This window comes from Amblyraja radiata, chromosome 13 (assembly GCF_010909765.2).
Source record: "Amblyraja radiata isolate CabotCenter1 chromosome 13, sAmbRad1.1.pri, whole genome shotgun sequence".
NCBI classification, from domain to species: Eukaryota; Metazoa; Chordata; class Chondrichthyes; order Rajiformes; family Rajidae; genus Amblyraja; species Amblyraja radiata.
The window spans coordinates 42,765,662-42,783,675 of record NC_045968.1 but is presented as its reverse complement, the minus strand read 5'-3'; the positions used below and the strand labels follow the sequence as shown (position 1 = coordinate 42,783,675).

The 18,014-nt window shown below is 45.6% G+C and overlaps 1 protein-coding gene across 2 annotated transcripts in view; it reads right to left on the bottom strand.

Moving 5' to 3' along the window:
- Positions 1 to 18,014, bottom strand: part of plod2 (procollagen-lysine,2-oxoglutarate 5-dioxygenase 2) — a 134,418-nt gene that overhangs the window by 84,380 nt on the left and 32,024 nt on the right. For both annotated transcript variants that reach the window (XM_033031893.1, XM_033031894.1), the window contains exons 2-3: positions 6,929 to 7,020; positions 567 to 703 (exon numbers count right to left, since the gene is read on the bottom strand). In XM_033031893.1, the coding sequence (XP_032887784.1) occupies positions 567 to 703; positions 6,929 to 7,020 (229 nt within the window). The remainder of the gene's footprint in view (positions 1 to 566; positions 704 to 6,928; positions 7,021 to 18,014) is intronic.

Below are 18,014 nucleotides of genomic sequence, written 5' to 3'. Positions count from 1 at the left end.
AAGGCGCAGAAACTATTCATCAGAATAATTAAAATGAGTTCAAGTAGTATTTTAGAATGTTGAAACCAAGGCAATGCAATAGATCTACCTCTTTTGATTGTTAGGTAACCAGAAGCAGAATATTTACTTCAAACCTTGACTAATCTGTTATACACCATTACTTTGTCTTAGGGTGGCACAGAGGAGCAGAGGTAGAGCTGCTGCTTCATTGCATCAGAGAACCCAGTTCGATCCTCACTATGGGTGCCGTCTGTGCAGAGGGAGAGGGAGGGAGTGGGAGGGGGAAATTCAATCGGTGAATGTATACACACACACATCCAAGATCAGAGTTTTATAATTATAGAGATATGATGTGATGGAGAAACAAGGAACTGCAGACAATGGTTTACACAAAAAAGACACAAAGTGCTGGAGTAACTTAACAGGTCAGGCAGTATCTCTGGAGTACATAGATATGAGAAGGTTCTGTTTGGGGCAGCAGAGCTCCACAAATCTACAACTGGCACAAAGCAAAGTACTTTTCCAGTTACTTGAAACATCCAACAAACAGTAGAGGCTCACTGTACCTGTCAGTGAATAATATTACAAGGTCATCACGATCTGCATAATTTTGCATCTCCTCCTTCAGTAATCGTACTTTCTGTCCTCCTCCAATCGAGTGGGGTATATTTCCTCCACGCCATTCTTCCCCGGCACCAAGTACCTAGACACAAGGGGGAAACAATTAAAAACATTGCGAACTGAGAAAACCAGGCCTCGGATTTAATCTTCCCAACTTTGGGAAAGGGCAGTTGGGATCGACCATGGGATGTCATGGAAACAAACATGTCTAACTAATTTGATTGAATGGTGATGATAAATGGGGTTAACGAGGGAAACATGTTTGAGATAATCAATATGGATTTCAATAAGGCTTTTGACAGGCTTACGTAAAAAAAACTTAAAGTTTATGAAATCAAGGGCGAGAATTTTGGTCAGTGACAGAAAGCAAAGGGTAATGGATACAAGGGCTTTTGTGACTGGTGTTTCTAGTAGGGTTCCAAAGGGCCCAGCACAGGTCCTTGCTGTTAATGGTCAACATTATTGATTCATATTTAACTATAATGAGTGTGATTGCAAAATTAATGAATTGACCTTGTGGTTGATGCTGAGAAGGAATGCTTTGAACTGCAGGATATCAATTGGGTAAGGGGGTCAAGGAAAGAGCGTTCACGTCGCAGCCCTGTTTCCACCAATCTTTCCACCACCACGCACAAGAAGTGGACTCGATAAGAAGAAGAATTGGGTAAGAAAGCTTCAAATTAATTCAATCCAGAGAAGAGAGAAATTGCAAAGGAATATACGATAAATGGGAAGATATGGAGTGATTGGAGGAACAAAGTAACATAGGGACGTATGTGCTGATAGACGTAAATGTAGCAGGACTGGTCAATGAGATGATTGTAATGGCTTATGGGATTCTTTCCTTTATTAACCAAGGCCTAAATGCAAGAGTAGGAAGGATATGCTACAAATGTTCAATGCCAATTAGACTGCAGTTTGTAAATTTGGTCAGAGAATTCTGGATACAGAAAATAATTGTAATTGCTATGGATCGGGTGCAGAGGGGGTTAAGGGGATGTCGCTAAAACAATTCTGGACATGAGATAGGATTGGATTCTCCACAATAGAAGAAGGCGAGCGGAGACTTAATTGAAATGGATTCTACCCATTTATTCCATTTCCCTTAGCACGGGGTCAAAATTTGTGAAAGGATTAAAAGGAGAGATAAATGCTTTTACCTTGAGCATATCAGGAGCTGAAACTTTCCTTGAAGAGATGAAATGCAGAACCCGCCATTATATTTGACAAGTACTTAGTCGTGAACTTCAAGGACAAATTATCCAAGTCCTCAAAGGTTTGGTCAGTGATCTACTTTGACCTGAATATGGCAAGGAGCTTGCTGCCAAGTAAAATATTCACCAAGGTCACAGATGTGATGCCTCTTCAAAGGCTCCATGGACCAGTCTTCATTCCGAGCCTACTCTGGCACCATTCCCTATTTCTTTCTCCATTCCAATGATGACTGTATTTGAACTGCCTTCTACACCCCTGCAGAACTCATCCATTTCATCGACAATATCACTAACTTCAAAAAAAAAAATATGGCGGCGGCGGGTCCATTAACAATTAACAACGGTCCCTTACCGCGAATCGGCTTCAACTGCTTCAATTGACGACTGCGGTTTATTTTCATCCCGGACGAGGTCTTGATCTACCACCTGACGTGGGACCACTGGAGGGTCGCTCCGGTTGTGGTGGTCTGTGGTGTTTTCTGGCCGTTTTCGGCCGTTGAATGATCATCCCCCTGCGGCCTATACAGCTAGCTGCTAGCCGCCAGAACCGCTAGAATCCCTGCATGCTGCCCGGAGAGGACGCTGGCGTTGACTGTTCACCGCTTCTCCGCCCGCTGTCCCCCCCCCCCCCCGTCTGTTACCTACCTGTTACCTACCTGCCTGTCTGTTCCCTGCCTGTCTGTTCCCTCCTGTGCCTGTGCACCATCGATGCTGGACGCTGGGCACCTCCTGTGCCTGTGCATCATTGACGCTGGACACCTCCCTGCACCAGTGAGGGAGCTGGATCCTCTCTGCACCCTCACCGCTGGACAACCTCTCTACACCTGCACTGCTGGACAACCTCTCTGCTCCCTCACCGCTGGATACTCTCTCCACCTGCACCTGCACCGCTGGACACCTCTCTGCACCCTCACCATCATGCTCAAATATTCAACTCTACAAATGACTGGTTTCTTCAACAACCACATCCCATCCTGCATCCAAGTCATTAAACAGCTTAGACTTCTACGTCGACCCCGTTTCATCCAGAGGCTCTCGGCGCAAGCTTGTTTACTTCAACCACGAACATTCCATTCCATCCATCTGCTCACTACCACGCTCAACTGCGTCACCCCCCCACCCCAGCTGACCGCACGCACTGTCAACCGGGACAACCTCAGATCTCTCCAGCCTGCCCCCATCCCTCCACCCTCTCATAATGCCAACTTTGCCCTCCTCAACACCAGGTCGCTCAACAACAAAGCCCTTGCCCTCCATGAGCTAATCCTTGACAACACTCTGGACTTCCTTCTGCTCACTGAGACCTGGCAACAACCCAATGTCTTCTTCTCCCTCAATCAAGCATCCCCACCTGGATTTAATTACATTTCCAAGCCCCGCCCCTGCCGCCATGGAGGTGGCCTCGCTGTTATTTTCAACCAGAATTTTCGGATCACTGAACTCACCTTCCCCCCAGTAGCATCATTTGAATTCCTCGCCTTCAAAACCCTTTCCTCCCTGACAGTCATCCTCATTTACCGGCCACCTAAACCAAACCCCTCCTTCCTATCTGACTTCACTGAACTCCTCACACTTGCCTCATCCCTCTCCCCACGTCTGCTGCTACTTGGTGACTTAAATATTCACATGGACTCACCCACCTGCAAGCTCGCATCTGAATTCGCCTTTTTACTTGACAACTTCTCTCACTCAGCACGTCACCTTTCCCACCCATGACAAAGGTCACATCCTTGACCTGGTCTGCTCCACAAATCAACCGGTACTCGACCTCCATCCATGCCTCTTCCCCCTCTCTGATCATAAGCTTATACGGTTCACCATCCCTTCTCCGACACCTCGCCCCCGCTTCCTCCGAGAAATCACGTTCCGTAATCTAAAATCCATTGATCCCCTCCATCTCTCTGACCTCCTCTCCACCACTCTCCCCCTGGACTAAGCCCCCATCTCACCTGATGATCTCACAAACCATCTCAACTCCACCTTGTCTACCTCCCTTAACACTATGGCTCCCCTCAAAACAAGAACCGTAACTTTCAACACATCCTCACCCTGGTACACACCTGCACTTCGTAAACTGAAACAGACTGGTCGCCGACTTGAACGACTCACAAAGAAATCATCTCTCACAGTCCACCTTGAAGCTTACAAACTCCACCTCACTGATTACAAAGATGCCCTCATTCCACCTTGCCTACCTCTCCTCCATATTCACTGATCCCTGCTTAAACCACAGAACCCTCTTCTCCACAGTGGGCAACCTCCTCAAGCCTCGAGCAAACACTCTCCCTACCTCTACTCCGGATCTCTGCAACTCATTCCTCCACTTTTTCGCTGATAAAATCAGCACCATCTATCAATCTTTATCCCCTGTACCCGACTCCCCAGCATCTACTCCACCACCTACCAAGGCCCCTCCTTTCAACATCTCCACTGACCTCCCTACCCCTCATCCACACTGCTTCCTCTCCCAGTTTGACCTGGTCACCCCTATTGAAATCTCCAAACTCATCAGCTCTTCCAAACTCACTACCTGCTCCCTCGACCCTCTCCCCACTCCCCTGCTGAAGTCCTGCCTCCCCGTTCTCTACCCCTACCTCACTAATCTCTCCAACTCCTCATTGTCCCAAGGAATTGTCCCCTCCGCTTTCAAAACTGCTGCTGTCACACCAATCTTAAAGAAACCTGGTCTTGATCCCTCCTCTCTCATTAACTATCGCCCAATCTCAAACCTCCCCTTTCTTTCAAAAACCCTGGAGCGTATCGTTGCGTCGCAACTTCATTCCCACCTCCTTGCGTATAACCTACTTGAACCCCTCCAATCTGGCTTTCGCCCCCTCCATAGCACAGAAACTGCTCTCCTCAAAGTCCTCAACGACCTCCTCACCTCTGCTGACACTGGTTCCCTCAACATTCTCATCCTCCTCAACCTGAGCGCAGCCTTCGATACAGTGAACCACAACATCCTGCTCACCAGACTCAAAGACCTCGGCATTGAAGGCTCTGCACTCAGCTGGCTCCGTTCCTACCTTTCCAACAGATCCCACTTCATCTCTCTCCACAACCACACCTCTGCTACAGCCACAGTCACTCAAGGCGTTCCCCAAGGCTCCGTACTCTGCCCCCTCCTCTTCATCATCTACATCCTCCCTTTTGGTCAGATACTCCGCCACTTCAACCTGGACTTCCACTGTTACGCCGATGACACCCAGATCTACCTCGGCACCAAATCCCCTCACAACCCCCCCCCCTCTCCTATATCAACTCCTGTTTGTCAGCTATAAAAACCTGGATGCAACATAACTTCCTCAAATTCAACAGCGATAAGACAGAATTCCTCCTCATAGGCTCCAAAGCCACACTCAGCAAAATCAATAACCCCACTCTCACCATCGACGGCACCACTGTCTCCCCATCTCCCAAGGCCCGCAACCTTGGCGTGACCTTTGATTCCACCCTCTCCCTTGAGCCTCACATCCGCCATGTCATTAAAACCTTCTTCTTTCACCTCCGCAACATCGCCAAACTCAGACCCTCTCTCACACCTCCCGCTGCTGAAAGACTCATCCATGCCTTCATCTCCTCCCGACTGGACTATTGCAACTCACTTCTCCTTGGCATCAGCTCCACCTACATCAACCGACTCCAACTGGTCCAGAACGCAGCCGCCCGACTCATCACCCACACCAAATCCTGGCATCACATCACTCCAGTCCTTAAACAACTCTACTGGCTTCCCATCTCCCACCGGATCACCTACAAAATCCTGATCCTCACCTACAAAGCCCTCCACCATCTGGCCCCCCCATATCTCACTGACCTCCTCTCCCCCTACCAACCCTCACGGTCCCTCAGATCCACATCAGCCGGTCTCCTCTCCATCCACAAGTCCAACCTCCGCAGTTTTGGGGACAGAGCCTTCTCCATGGCAGCTCCCAGGCTCTGGAACTCCCTCCCCCAACTGATCCGCAATTCCGTGTCCCTCACCATCTTCCAGTCCCGCCTCAAGACCCATCTCTTCACCTCTGCCTATCCTTAGCCCCACGTCCCCCTCCCTTTTCATCTGTGCATTAATTGCCTCATATTGTGTTTTGAATTGTATTCTGTCTTTACTTTGTGTACTAGTCATGTCTCTACTATTTATTTCATTCCCCTTACATGTTTTTCCTCTACCTGCTAAATTTTTGTAAGGTGTCCTTGAGACTCTTGAAAGGCGCCCATAAATAAAATTTATTATTATTATTGTTAACTTCCTCGTTGCCCTCAACTCCATTTGGACAATTCCAATGACATTTCCGTCAACTAAAACGTGATTCCACCACTACCTGTCGCATCTTTTCCTCCCCGCTTTCCACAAGGACCACTTGCTCTGTGATTCCCCGGTTTGCTTATCCCATCTCACACATACCTCCTCCTCATCATCATGCATTTTTCTCCTACAGATGTAGAACGTATAGAATCTGTTCCTATGCCTTTTCCCTCACCACGAAACAGGGACCTAAATAGCCCTTCTAGGTAAGACGGAGATTGAACTGCACCTATTATGACCATTGCATATGGTATCTCAATGTGGCCTCTTCTACATAGGTGAGACCCAACTCAGTCTAAACGACTTGTCCATCTGGATCTCCCAGACATCATCCATTTTAATTCCCCTTCCTGTTCCCAGACCTGTCTGTCCTCAGCCTCCTCTAGTGCCAGGTTGAGGCCAAATGGAAACTAGAGGAACAGCCTGGGCAGTCTACAATCCAATGGGTTGGTAGAATGTCAGCAACGCTTATTGCTCTGGCACCATTCTTCTTGCCAGGAAGGATTGGAAAAGGATGGTCATATTCCAACACCCAATATCCCAGACTCATACTCCTCAAGTACAACATCAGTATCATCTTCCCCCTTTCTGAGGCAGCCATCAAATAATCATTAAGAATTCTCCCCACATACAGGTTACCTTTCAGTGCTCAACAGGTCTTACTTCTTTCACCCTCTTGTTCTTTTTATAATTCCAAAGTATTTTTGGATATTCTTTGTGCTTTATCATATTCCCATTTTCACCCTCAACTTTCATGGCTTTCTTCATCTTGTGGAGTCTCACTAACCTTGACAGTGTAGTTGAGATGATTAGCAGTCTGCATAAAGCGTTTGAAGCCATCGGGTTCCTTGGTAGCTACCGTGAGCACTAGGAGATTCTCTGAAATTGAGAAATTCAAAAGGTGACTAATCTGATACAGAGTTGGAAAAGCAAATAAAACAACGAGAAATACAATAGGAACGACTAATATTCACTATTGTTTCCCATTGCTCTAGAAATTCACCAGATGCAATTTCTGGGTCAGAGGTGGTGGAAGGAATGAATACATTATCTGGAATCGGTCGGTCGTGGCTATCCCTCGAGGTCGAGGATGATGGTCTACATTCTGTTGTTTTCACCTTCGACCGCATGATGGTGACCTGGATGCGGCTTTCCAGACAAGACTAGCCGAAGCAGACTATTTTTAGGGCACCTTTTCTAGCCCCTTCCCAGTTCAGGTGAGCAGAGTGGATCCTAAATGGGGCTGCTCAGACATGAATACTGCTACTGCTACTTTCCTGCTTCTGCCCAAAGTTGAGCGAATGAATCAAGTATTCACCGCTTCCGTGCCGGTTCTTGACTAGGAGCTTCCAGCCATCACGTGGCCTGCTCCCGTCGCCCTTCCCCGATCGCCGAAAGTCTTGAGAAGTTTGGTGATGCTCACAGAATGAAGACGCCCGTGCGTGTGTTTGTTTAACGTGTACTTGATGTTGCACTCCAAGAAGCACACGGTCCTTCACAAATCAATCAACGTATTCCAATGGCAAGGGAACCAAGACGATTGGCGCCGATAGATCTGTTGCAGCCTTCATCCGCCTTCACAGCCGTTGAGTTCAAGACGACTTTGTCCGCCGTTGAGGTCTTGTAGGTTGGATCGTTCTTAGTCTGGACCCTCATCCTCGAACTTACTGACAAGGGTGGACCTACCAGAAGCTGGTGCTTCCGACGGCATCGCTCTCGGAATCATGGGGACACACAAGCCTCTTCACCATGACAAGGTAAACGATCCAAAGAGGATCGAGTGGAGGGATAGACAACATTGATATGGGAACACAAGGAACTGCAGATGTTGGCATCTTGAGCACAACACAAATTGCTGGAGGAACTCAGTGGGTCAGGCAACATCTAGGGAGAAAATAAAGAACAAAGGAGGCTGGTCCGCTGGAGAGTTGAGACAGCATCTTGATTGGCTGTATCCTTAAAATTATCTTTTAAAATGTTATGTAATTAATCTGTGTGCTGCAAAACCTCCAATGTTGAATAAATCCACAGCGAAAGTTGTCAATTATATGCAGTAATATGTTAGGCACTTGCGACACGATGCAACATCTTAAATTCACGCACAGCCAACTGCTCACAAAGATATTTTTCAAGAGATAATGTAGAAACAAAGAACTGCAGGATGCTGGTTTATACCAAAGATAGATAGAAAGTGTTGGAGTAACTCAGCAGGTCAGCCGGTATCTCTGGAGAAAAAAAGGATCCCGTAATGTCACCCATCCTTTTCCTCCATAGATGCTGCCTGACCAACTGAGTTACTCCAGCACCTGGTGTCTATTTTCAAGAGAGCGAGTTATCATTGCCTCAAGAGTCAGAAAGTTGGAGCACACAACCATTAATGACTAGGGAGTGCTGCCCTGTTAGGAAATTGGTCTTTCGAATCATATGTAAAACCGTTCAATTTTGAGAAACGGTAACGGGTGTCCTGATCAATGATTATTCCTCAGGTAACTTGGCAAAGGTTATATGGTCATTGTCAGGAAGCAGCTGGAGAGCTTGGCACATGCAGAGTGGGTGTTTTAACTCTTGCAATACATGGACACGACAAACCACAGCCCTTCTCCGCCAACCTACAGAATGGAAATTATTTCCATGTACCTCGACTCCATCCTATCACCCCCGGTCCAATCTCTCCCAACCCATGTCCAAGATACCTAACATGCACTTTGTCTCTTTAATGATTTCCACTTTCCGAGCCCCCACTCCCTCATCTTCACTATGGACATTCAAAGAAACATAGAAAATAGGTGCAGGAGTAGGCCATTCGGCCCTTCGAGCCTGCACCCCATTCAATATGATCATGGCTGATCATCCAACTCAGTATCCTGTACCTGCCTTCTCTCCATACCCCCTGGTCCCTTTAGCCACAAGGGCCACATCTAACTCCCTCTTAAATATAGCCAATTAACTGGCCTCAACTACCTTCTGTGGCAGAGATTCACCACTCTCTGTGTGAAAAATGTTTTCCTCATCTCGGTCCTAAAAGATTTCTCCCTTATCCTTAAACTGTGACCCCTTGTTCTGGACTTCCCCAACATCGGGAACAATCTTCCTGCATCTAGCCTGTCCAACCCCTTAAGAATTTTGTAAGTTTCTATAAGATCCCCCCTCAATCTTCTAAATTCTAACGAGTACAAGCCGAGTCTATCCAGTCTTTCTTCATATGAAAGTCCTGACATCCCAGGAATCAGTCTGGTGAACCTTCTCTATACTTCCTCTATGGCAAGAATGTCTTTCCTCAGATTAGGAGACCAAAACTGCACGCAATACTCCAGGTGTGGTCTCACCAAGACCCTGTACAACTGCAATAGAACCTCCCTGCTCCTATACTCAAATCCTTTTGCTATGAATGCTAACATACCATTCGCTTTCTTCACTGCCTGCTGCACCTGCATGCCTACTTTCAATGGCTGGTATACCATGACACCCAGGTCTCGTTGCATCTCCCCCTTTCCTAATCGGCCACCATTCAGATAATAGTCTACTTTCCTGTTTTTGCCACCAAAGTGGATAACCTCACATTTATCCACATTATACTGCATCTGCCATGCATTTGCCCACTCACCCAGCCTATCCAAGTCACCTTGCAGCCTCCTAGCATCCTCCTCACAGCTAACACTGCCCCCCAGCTTCGTGTGATCCGCAAAGTTGGAGATGTTGCATTCAATTCCCTCGGCCAAATCATTAATATATATTGTAAATAGCTGGGGTCCCAGCACTGAGCCTTCGGGTACCCCACTAGTCACTGCCTGCCATTGTGAAAAGGACCCGTTTACTCCTACTCTTTGCTTCCTGTCTGCCAGCCAGTTCTCTATCCACATCAATACTGAACCCCCAATACCGTGTGCTTTAAGTTTGTATACAAATCTCTTATGTGGGACCTTGTCGAAAGCCTTCTGGAAGTCCAGATACACCACATCCACTGGTTCTCCCTTATCCACTCTACTAGTTACATCCTCGAAAAATTCTGTAAGATTCGTCAGACATGATTTACCTTTCATAAATCCATGCTGACTTTGTCCAATGATTTCACCACTTTCCAAATGTGCTGCTATCACATCTTTAATAACTGGTTCTAGCAGTTTCCCCACTACCGATGTTAGACTAACTGGTCTGTAATTACCCGTTTTCTCTCTCCCTCCCTTTTTAAAAAGTGGGGTTACATTAGCTACCCTCCAATCCTCAGGAACTACTCCAGAATCTAGAGTCTTGAAAAATTATCACTAATGCATCTACTATTTCTGGGGCTACTTCCTTACGTACTCTGGGATGCAGCCTATCTGGCCCTGGGGATTTATCGGCCTTTAATCCATTCAATTTACCTAACACCAACTCCCGGCTAACCTGGATTTCACTCAGTTCCTCCATCTCATTTGACCCCCGGTCCCCTGCTATTTCCGGCAGATTATTTATGTCTTCCTTAGTGAAGACAGAACCAAAGTAATTATTCAATTGGTCTGCCATGTCCTTGTTCCCCATGATCAATTCACCTGTTTCTGACTACAAGGGACCTACATTTGTTTTAACTAATCTTTTTCTCTTCACATATCTATAAAAACTTTTGCAGTCAGTTTTTATGTTTCCTGCCAGATTTCTTTCATAATCTATTTTCCCTTTACTAATTAAGCCCTTTGTCCTCCTCTGCTGGACTCTGAATTTCTCCCAGTCCTCTGGTAGGCTGCCTTTTCTGGCTAATTTGTATGCTTCATCTTTTGTTTTGATACTATCCCTGATTTCCCTTGTTATCCACAGATGCACTACCTTCCCTGATTTATAATTTTGCCAAACTGGGATGAACAATTGTTGTAGCTCATCCATGCAGTCTTTAAATGCCTTCCATTGCATATCCACCGACAACCCTTTAAGAATCAATTGCCAGTCTATCTTGGCCAAATCACATCTCATACCCTCAAAGTTACCTTTCTTGAAGTTCAGGACCCTTGTTTCTGAATTAACAATGTCACTCTCCATCTTAATGAAGAACTCAACCATATTATGGTCACTCTTGCCCAAGGGGCCACGCACAACAAGACTGCTAACTAACCCTTCCTCATTACTCAATACCCAGTCTAGAATAGCCTGCTCTCGCGTTGGTTCCCCTATATGTTGGTTTAGAAAACTATCTCTCATACATTCCAAGAAATCCTCTTCCTCAGCACCCTTGCCAATTTGATTCACCCAATCTATATGTAGATTGAAGTCACCCATTATAACTGATTTACCTTTGTTGCACGCATTTCTAATTTCCTGTTTGATGCCATCCCCAACTCCACTACTACTATTAGGTGGCCTGTACACAACTCCCACTAGCATTTTCTGCCCCTTAGTGTTTTGCAGCTCTACCCATATTGATTCCACATCCTCCAAGCTAATGTCCTTCCTTTCTATTGCGTTAATCTCCTCTCTAACTCTTGGAGGATTATGTGTTGTATGCGACGGCTGATGGGGTGGAATCACTCTATCTCTATTCAATCACTTTACACCCCAGTCCCTCACCAGAAAGGCCTTAAAGCCCTTTGTTTCTTCCTCGACCGTAGAACCATCCAATTTCCCTCTACAAACACTCTACTCCACCAAGCAGAGCTGGTCCTCGCCCTCAAAAACTTCTCCATCGACTCCTCCCATTTCCTCCAAGTCGTAGCTATGGGCAACCGCATGGGCCCCGGTTATGCCTGCCTCTTTGTACGGTATGTTGACCAATCCCTGTTCCAGGTGTACACTGGCCCTATCCCCGAAGTCTATCTCCGTTACAATGATGACTGCATCAATGCTAACTCCTGCACCCATGCAGAACTCATGGACTTCTTCAACTTCACCACCAATTTTCATCCTGCACTCAAATTTACTTGGACCATCTCTGACACCTCCCTCCCCTTTCTTGATCTGTCTCCATCATAAGAAATAGACTATTGACGGACATCTATTATAAACCCACTGACTCCCACAACTATCGCGACTACACTTCGTCCCACCCCATTTCCTGCAAAGATTCAATCGCCTACTCCCAATTCCTCCATCTACGCCACATCTGCGCCCAAGATGAGGTGTTCCATACTAGAACATCCGAGATGTCCTCATTCTTTAGGGAACTGGGGTTCCCCTCTCCCATCATAGACGAGGCCCTCATTCGTGTCTCCTCGGTGCCCCGCAACTCCGCCCTTGCTCCCCTCCCCCTAGTCGCAACAGAGACAGAGTCCCCCTAGTCTTTACCTTCCACCCCATCAGCCGTCGCATACAACACATAATCCTCCAAGATTGCCGCCACCTCCAACGGGGTCCCACCACTAGCCACATTTTCCCATCTCCACCCATTTCCGCCTTCTGCAGAGACCGTTCCTTCTGCAACTCCATGGTTAACTCGTCCCTTCCCACCCAAACCACCCCCTCCCCAGGTACCTTCCCCTGCAACCGCAGAAAATGCAACTCCTGCCGCTATACCTCCTCCCTCAACTGTCCAGGGACCCCGACAGTCCTTTCAGGTGAGGCTGAGGTTCACTTGCACCTCCTTCAACCTCATCTACTGTATCCGTTGTTGAGGATGTGGACTCTTATACATCAGCAAGACCAAACGCAGACTGGGCGATCGTTTCACGGAACACCTTCGCACAGCCCGCGTAAACTAACCTTGCCCTTAACCCTAACCAGTCTGAAGAAGGGTCTTGACCCGATACGTCACCCATTCCTTCTCTCCAGAGATGCTGCCTGTCCTGCTGAGTTACCCCAGCTTTTTGTGTCTATCTTCGGTTTAAACCAGCATCGGCAGTTCCTTCTTACATGCTGAATGCAACATTTTATTTGTGCCAGCACAGGATAAGTAGTGCTAATGATTGTATGAGAAACCTTTCTCTGCTGGTTAAGCCAGTTTACATCCCTGTTTAACTAGCAGATAGTTTATAAATGATACCAATGTCATCACCAGTAGTTTTGCAGGGGAAGAGAGTTGTACACCATGGTGTTTTTATTGGCAAATGGTCTGAACACCTCTTAAATGGGTTTTCTGCTATGTCTCATCTTTGGTAATTGTGTAATTAAATATATGTGAGATGTACTCGCAAGAAGACAGTAATTCCATGCTGCATTTAAAAGCCAGGTATTTACATAACATGATGATTTAACTGATAACAGTGAATATTAAAATTATATGGATTAAGTGCATTTCCCCAGCTGCCTACACTAGACCAGGATAATCCCACAGATGCATTGTCTCCATTGCATGATCAGCAGCTCAAGTCAATAAATTCAAACAGTTCTATTTTTGTGATGCAACAAAATCAAGCATTTACTCTTTGATATGAAAGTAAATGTGCACCGTTTTCTTTTGTATTATCAAGTCAAGAGCGTTTTATTGTCATGTGTCCCAGATAGAACAATGAAATTCTTACTTGCTGCAGCACAACAGAATTTGTAGTCATAATAAATAATAACAAAAAACTCAAAACAAACAAACAATAACAGTACAATAATAAGTCTATTGTAGTTCATAGCTTATAAGGTTGTAGTGTTTAATAGCCTGATGGCTGTATGGAAGAAGCTGTTCCTGAACCTGGATCTTATAGTTCCCAGGCTCCTGTACCTTCTTCCCAATGGTAGTGGTGAGAGGAGTGTGTGGCCTAGATGGTGTGGGTTTTTGATGATGTTGGCTGCTTTTGAGGCAGCTACTACGATAGATCCCTTCGATGGTGGAGAGGTTAGAGCCGGTGATGGACTGGGCAGTGTTTACAACTCTTTACCGTCTTTTCCGCTCCTGGATGTTCAAGTTGCAGAACCAAGCCACGATGCAACCAGTCAGCATGCTCTCTACTGTGCACCTGTAGAAGTTCAAGAGAATCCTCTTTGACAGAATCTCCGTAATCCTCTCAGGAAGTAGGGGCGCTGATGTGCTTTCTTTATAATTGCATCAGTGTGCTGGGTCCAGGAAAGATCGTCGGAAATATGCACACCCAGGAATTTGAAGTTTTTGACTCTCTCCACCATCGTCCCATTGATGTAAACAGGTTTGTGGGTCCTCATCTTTCCTCTTCCAAAGTCCACAATCAGTTGTTTGGTTTTGCTGATATTGAGATCCAGGTTGTTGTGCTGGCACCATTTGGTCAGTCGGGCGATCTCACTTCTATACTCTGACTCATCACCATCTGTAATTTGTGCAAGCGTATAAGGTGATCAGGTATGCAACTAGAGGGTTTGTTGTGTTCGAACAAACATATAAATGAAGTTGTCAGCATCCGACTCCACCACCACCCCTGGCATTGTATTCCAGGCATGCACCACTGTGTGGAAAAAAAAACTCACCACACAACTCTTTCAAAAAAATTCCCTTCTAACTATACCTGCCAATTTGATATACTCATATTTCTAGCCCTTTTGTGCTTGATAACTTTGTTTTGTGCTAGAGAAAGTATTTTTCCTTTTTTTAAATTTTTTTTATAATTGTCAAAACACAGCTTTTGCATTCCTTATTTTAATTCTGTTACCACAATGCTTCATCACACACTGCAGCAAGCAATTTCTCCCAACACCTCAAAACAATGCAATCCTGTTACATTACTGTGACGATTCCTAAGTGGGCTGTATGTAGTAAGACTACAAACACAAACATATCAAAACACAAAACATTTACAAATATGCGTGTTTCTTCTTCAGAGGGTCCTTTTTTTGACGACACATGATTATTTCAGAGGCCTCTGACATTAACAGAGATACCATCATGGGAATAAAATGCAGATTAGTGATGAAAATTTAAATTGCACTGTAACAGAACTTCATAGTCCAAATATCTGCCCAGAAAACTGGGTTTGGTGGGAGCAATGTGAAAGGTAAAGGATTGGGATTGCATTGGAGGAGAGGCCCAGGAGGAAAAGATCAGTATAGGAATGGGAAGAGGTTAAAATGGTTAACAACCGGGACATCCAGCAGGACTTCGTGGACTGAACATGTGAACATCAGTCCTCCCGGACGAGATGGAGGTTCACGGTCACCTCCTCTAACCTCGTCTATTGCATTTGGTGTTCCCGACGTGGCCACCCATACATCGGCAAGACACTTCCACCTATGTTCTTTCCTCTGGCTTCACTATTCCTACCTCTTCCATCCTTATCTTACACTTTTTGTCTTTTTATCTCTGGGCTTTGTCTAACTATCTGCTAATCAACTCCCCCCTACTCTCCCTCCCCAGTCACTTGTATCCACCTATCACTCACAAGGTTTTGTCCCCCCCCCCCCCCCAAATCAACCCGAAGAAGGATCCCAATCTTATCCATGTTCTCCAGAGATGCTGCCTGATCCGCTGAGTTACTCCAGCATTATTTGTTTTTCTGCAAGCCAGCAACTCCAGTTGCCGGTTCAGCAGGTCAGGCAGGACCTGTGGAAAGAGTGGAAAGAGAAACAAGGTTGACATCTCACATCTGAGCCCCTTCATATGAACTCAAATTAATTTAAATTTCCAGTGATGCAGTTTGTTTTTTTAATTTCAATATTGCTCGACTCATTTTCTCAGTTATTATTTTAAATTGATTTATTGACATGGTGGATGAAACAGCTACCCTTTCCATTCGCTACATAAAAGTGCCTTCAGAGTTTTAAAATCTTCTGTAATATCTCATTAGCTTTTATGGATGCAGTGGAAATTATCCAGTATCTTAAGACATGCCTTATACCTACTTCCTGCCTTTCACCCTGGTCAATTTCTTCTCAATGCTTTAATGTTCATTCTATAATTAGGTGCCTAAAATTGGCACAGAACTTGAATTGCGCCCCAAGGAATGTGTTATGTTCTAAACTAATTGATCATTACTCTCTTTACTGTACAGTTATGGCCATCTTCATAAAATCCAAAATGGTGTTGCTTCTTTTTATGGGGCTTCATCTAGCCATTAAAGGAGATTACATACTCGAAGCCCTTCAGCGTTTTGCTTGACAGGAGTCTCTTCTGATGCTGACATGGGATGTTATTCCCAAGTAGTGGCATTGTGGAGAGTGGGAGTGGAAAGAGAGGGAGAAAAAGAAAGTTAGAAAGTAAGAGGGAGTTAGATGTGGCCCTTGTGGCTAAAGGGATCAGGGGGTATGGAGAGAAGGCAGGTACGGGATACTGAGTTGGATGATTAGCCATGATCATATTGAATGGCGGTGCAGGCACGAAGGGCCGAATGGCTTACTCCTGCACCTATTTTCTATGTTTCTATGTTTCTAAATGATGATGAGACAATGAATTGCAGATGCTGGAACCTTGTGCAAAGCACAAAGTGCTGGAGGAACTCAGCAGGTCAGGCAGCATCTGTGGAAGGAGTGGACAGACAATGTTTTAGGTCGCTACCCTTCTTCAGACTGATTGTAGAAGAGGGGGAAAGCTGGAAAAAAATGTGGTGTCGGCAAGATAAAGCCTGGCGAGTGATAGGGGCAGGTGAGGGGGTTTTACTATCAAATAAACATTTGGAATGCTGCACGAATAGGACATGTTTAGAGGCATATGTGCCAAGCACAGGCAGGTGGGACTAGTGTAGATGGGGCATGTTGGTCAGCGTGGGCCAGAAGACCTGTTTTTACTCTCCGAGTCTCTCAAGTTCAGCAGGTGGCAATAGAAAATAACAAAGGACACTGGGAGACCAAATGTGTAGGAAAGAACTGCAGATGCCAGTTAAATTGATGGTAGACACAAAATGCTGGAGTAACTCAGCAGGACAGGCAGCATCTTTGGAGAGAATGAATGAGTGACCTTTTTTTGGATCAAGACCCTTCTTCAGACTGATGTCAGGAGAGTGGGTGGGACAGAGGTAGAATGTAGTTGGAGACGGTAAGACTGGTGGGAGGACTGGGAAGGTGGAAGGGTGAGGAGAGCAGTGAGGGAGGATGTTGCTGAACTCTCGTCAGAGAGAGGAGGAGAACTTCTTCAAAGTAGACCTACCTTGAGGAGATTTTGCAGTGGAGTGGACAAAATGTGTAGGAAAGAACTGCATATCCTGGTTTAAATCGAAGGTAGACACAAAATATTTGGTAGTCTAGTGGTTATAAAAATAAAATAATAATTCAGTGCAATGGAGTTTTAATTCCACCATGGCACTAAATTCATTTTTTTAATTGGGATGCAGTTGGGAATAGTGTAGATAGGGCATGTTGGTCAGTGTGGACAAATTGGGCTGAAGACCTGTTTCCATGATGTACGACGCAATGACTGGCAGATGGTGGTGTAAGTGACAAAGGCTGGCAATTAAAAGGAGACATGATGGTGTCAGATAAGGAGAAGAGGAGTGAGATGTCAAGCCAGTGAAAATTTTCTCAGAAGGGGATAGCATGAGGAGAAAGTGGGGGTATACAAGGGAAATAAGGGATGGGAGATGAATGTATAAAGAAGCAGGGCGGCTAGTGGGTGAGAGAAATGGGTGTGCACCAGGTTGGGGGGCCCAGGAAAGAGAGGATGTATTACTTGAAGTTGGTTGAGAACCATTTTAGCACCCCCTTCCCATACCAACTTTTCCATCCTGAGGCTCCTCCATTGCCAGCGAGGCCACACTCAGACTGGAGGAAGAGCACCTCATATTCCACCTGGGGAACTTACAACCCAATGGTATGAACATTGAACTCCAATTTTAAATTATACCCAACTATCCCCATATACGACTATTCTGAGAATGCGGAGGTCCAATTATGTGATCTTTCTGTATATTTTTTCTTCAGCAAAGTTTCATATTTTGGATTGCAAAGATCTTGCTGCAGAAAAATGCTGAATTTTACATACCAGCGCACACTTTAACAAATATACTGATTTTTAACGGTGTGGTATATTTTATAAACAGTCACATTCATTTCAGATAAACTCAACCTTGCAACCAGAATGCTTTTTA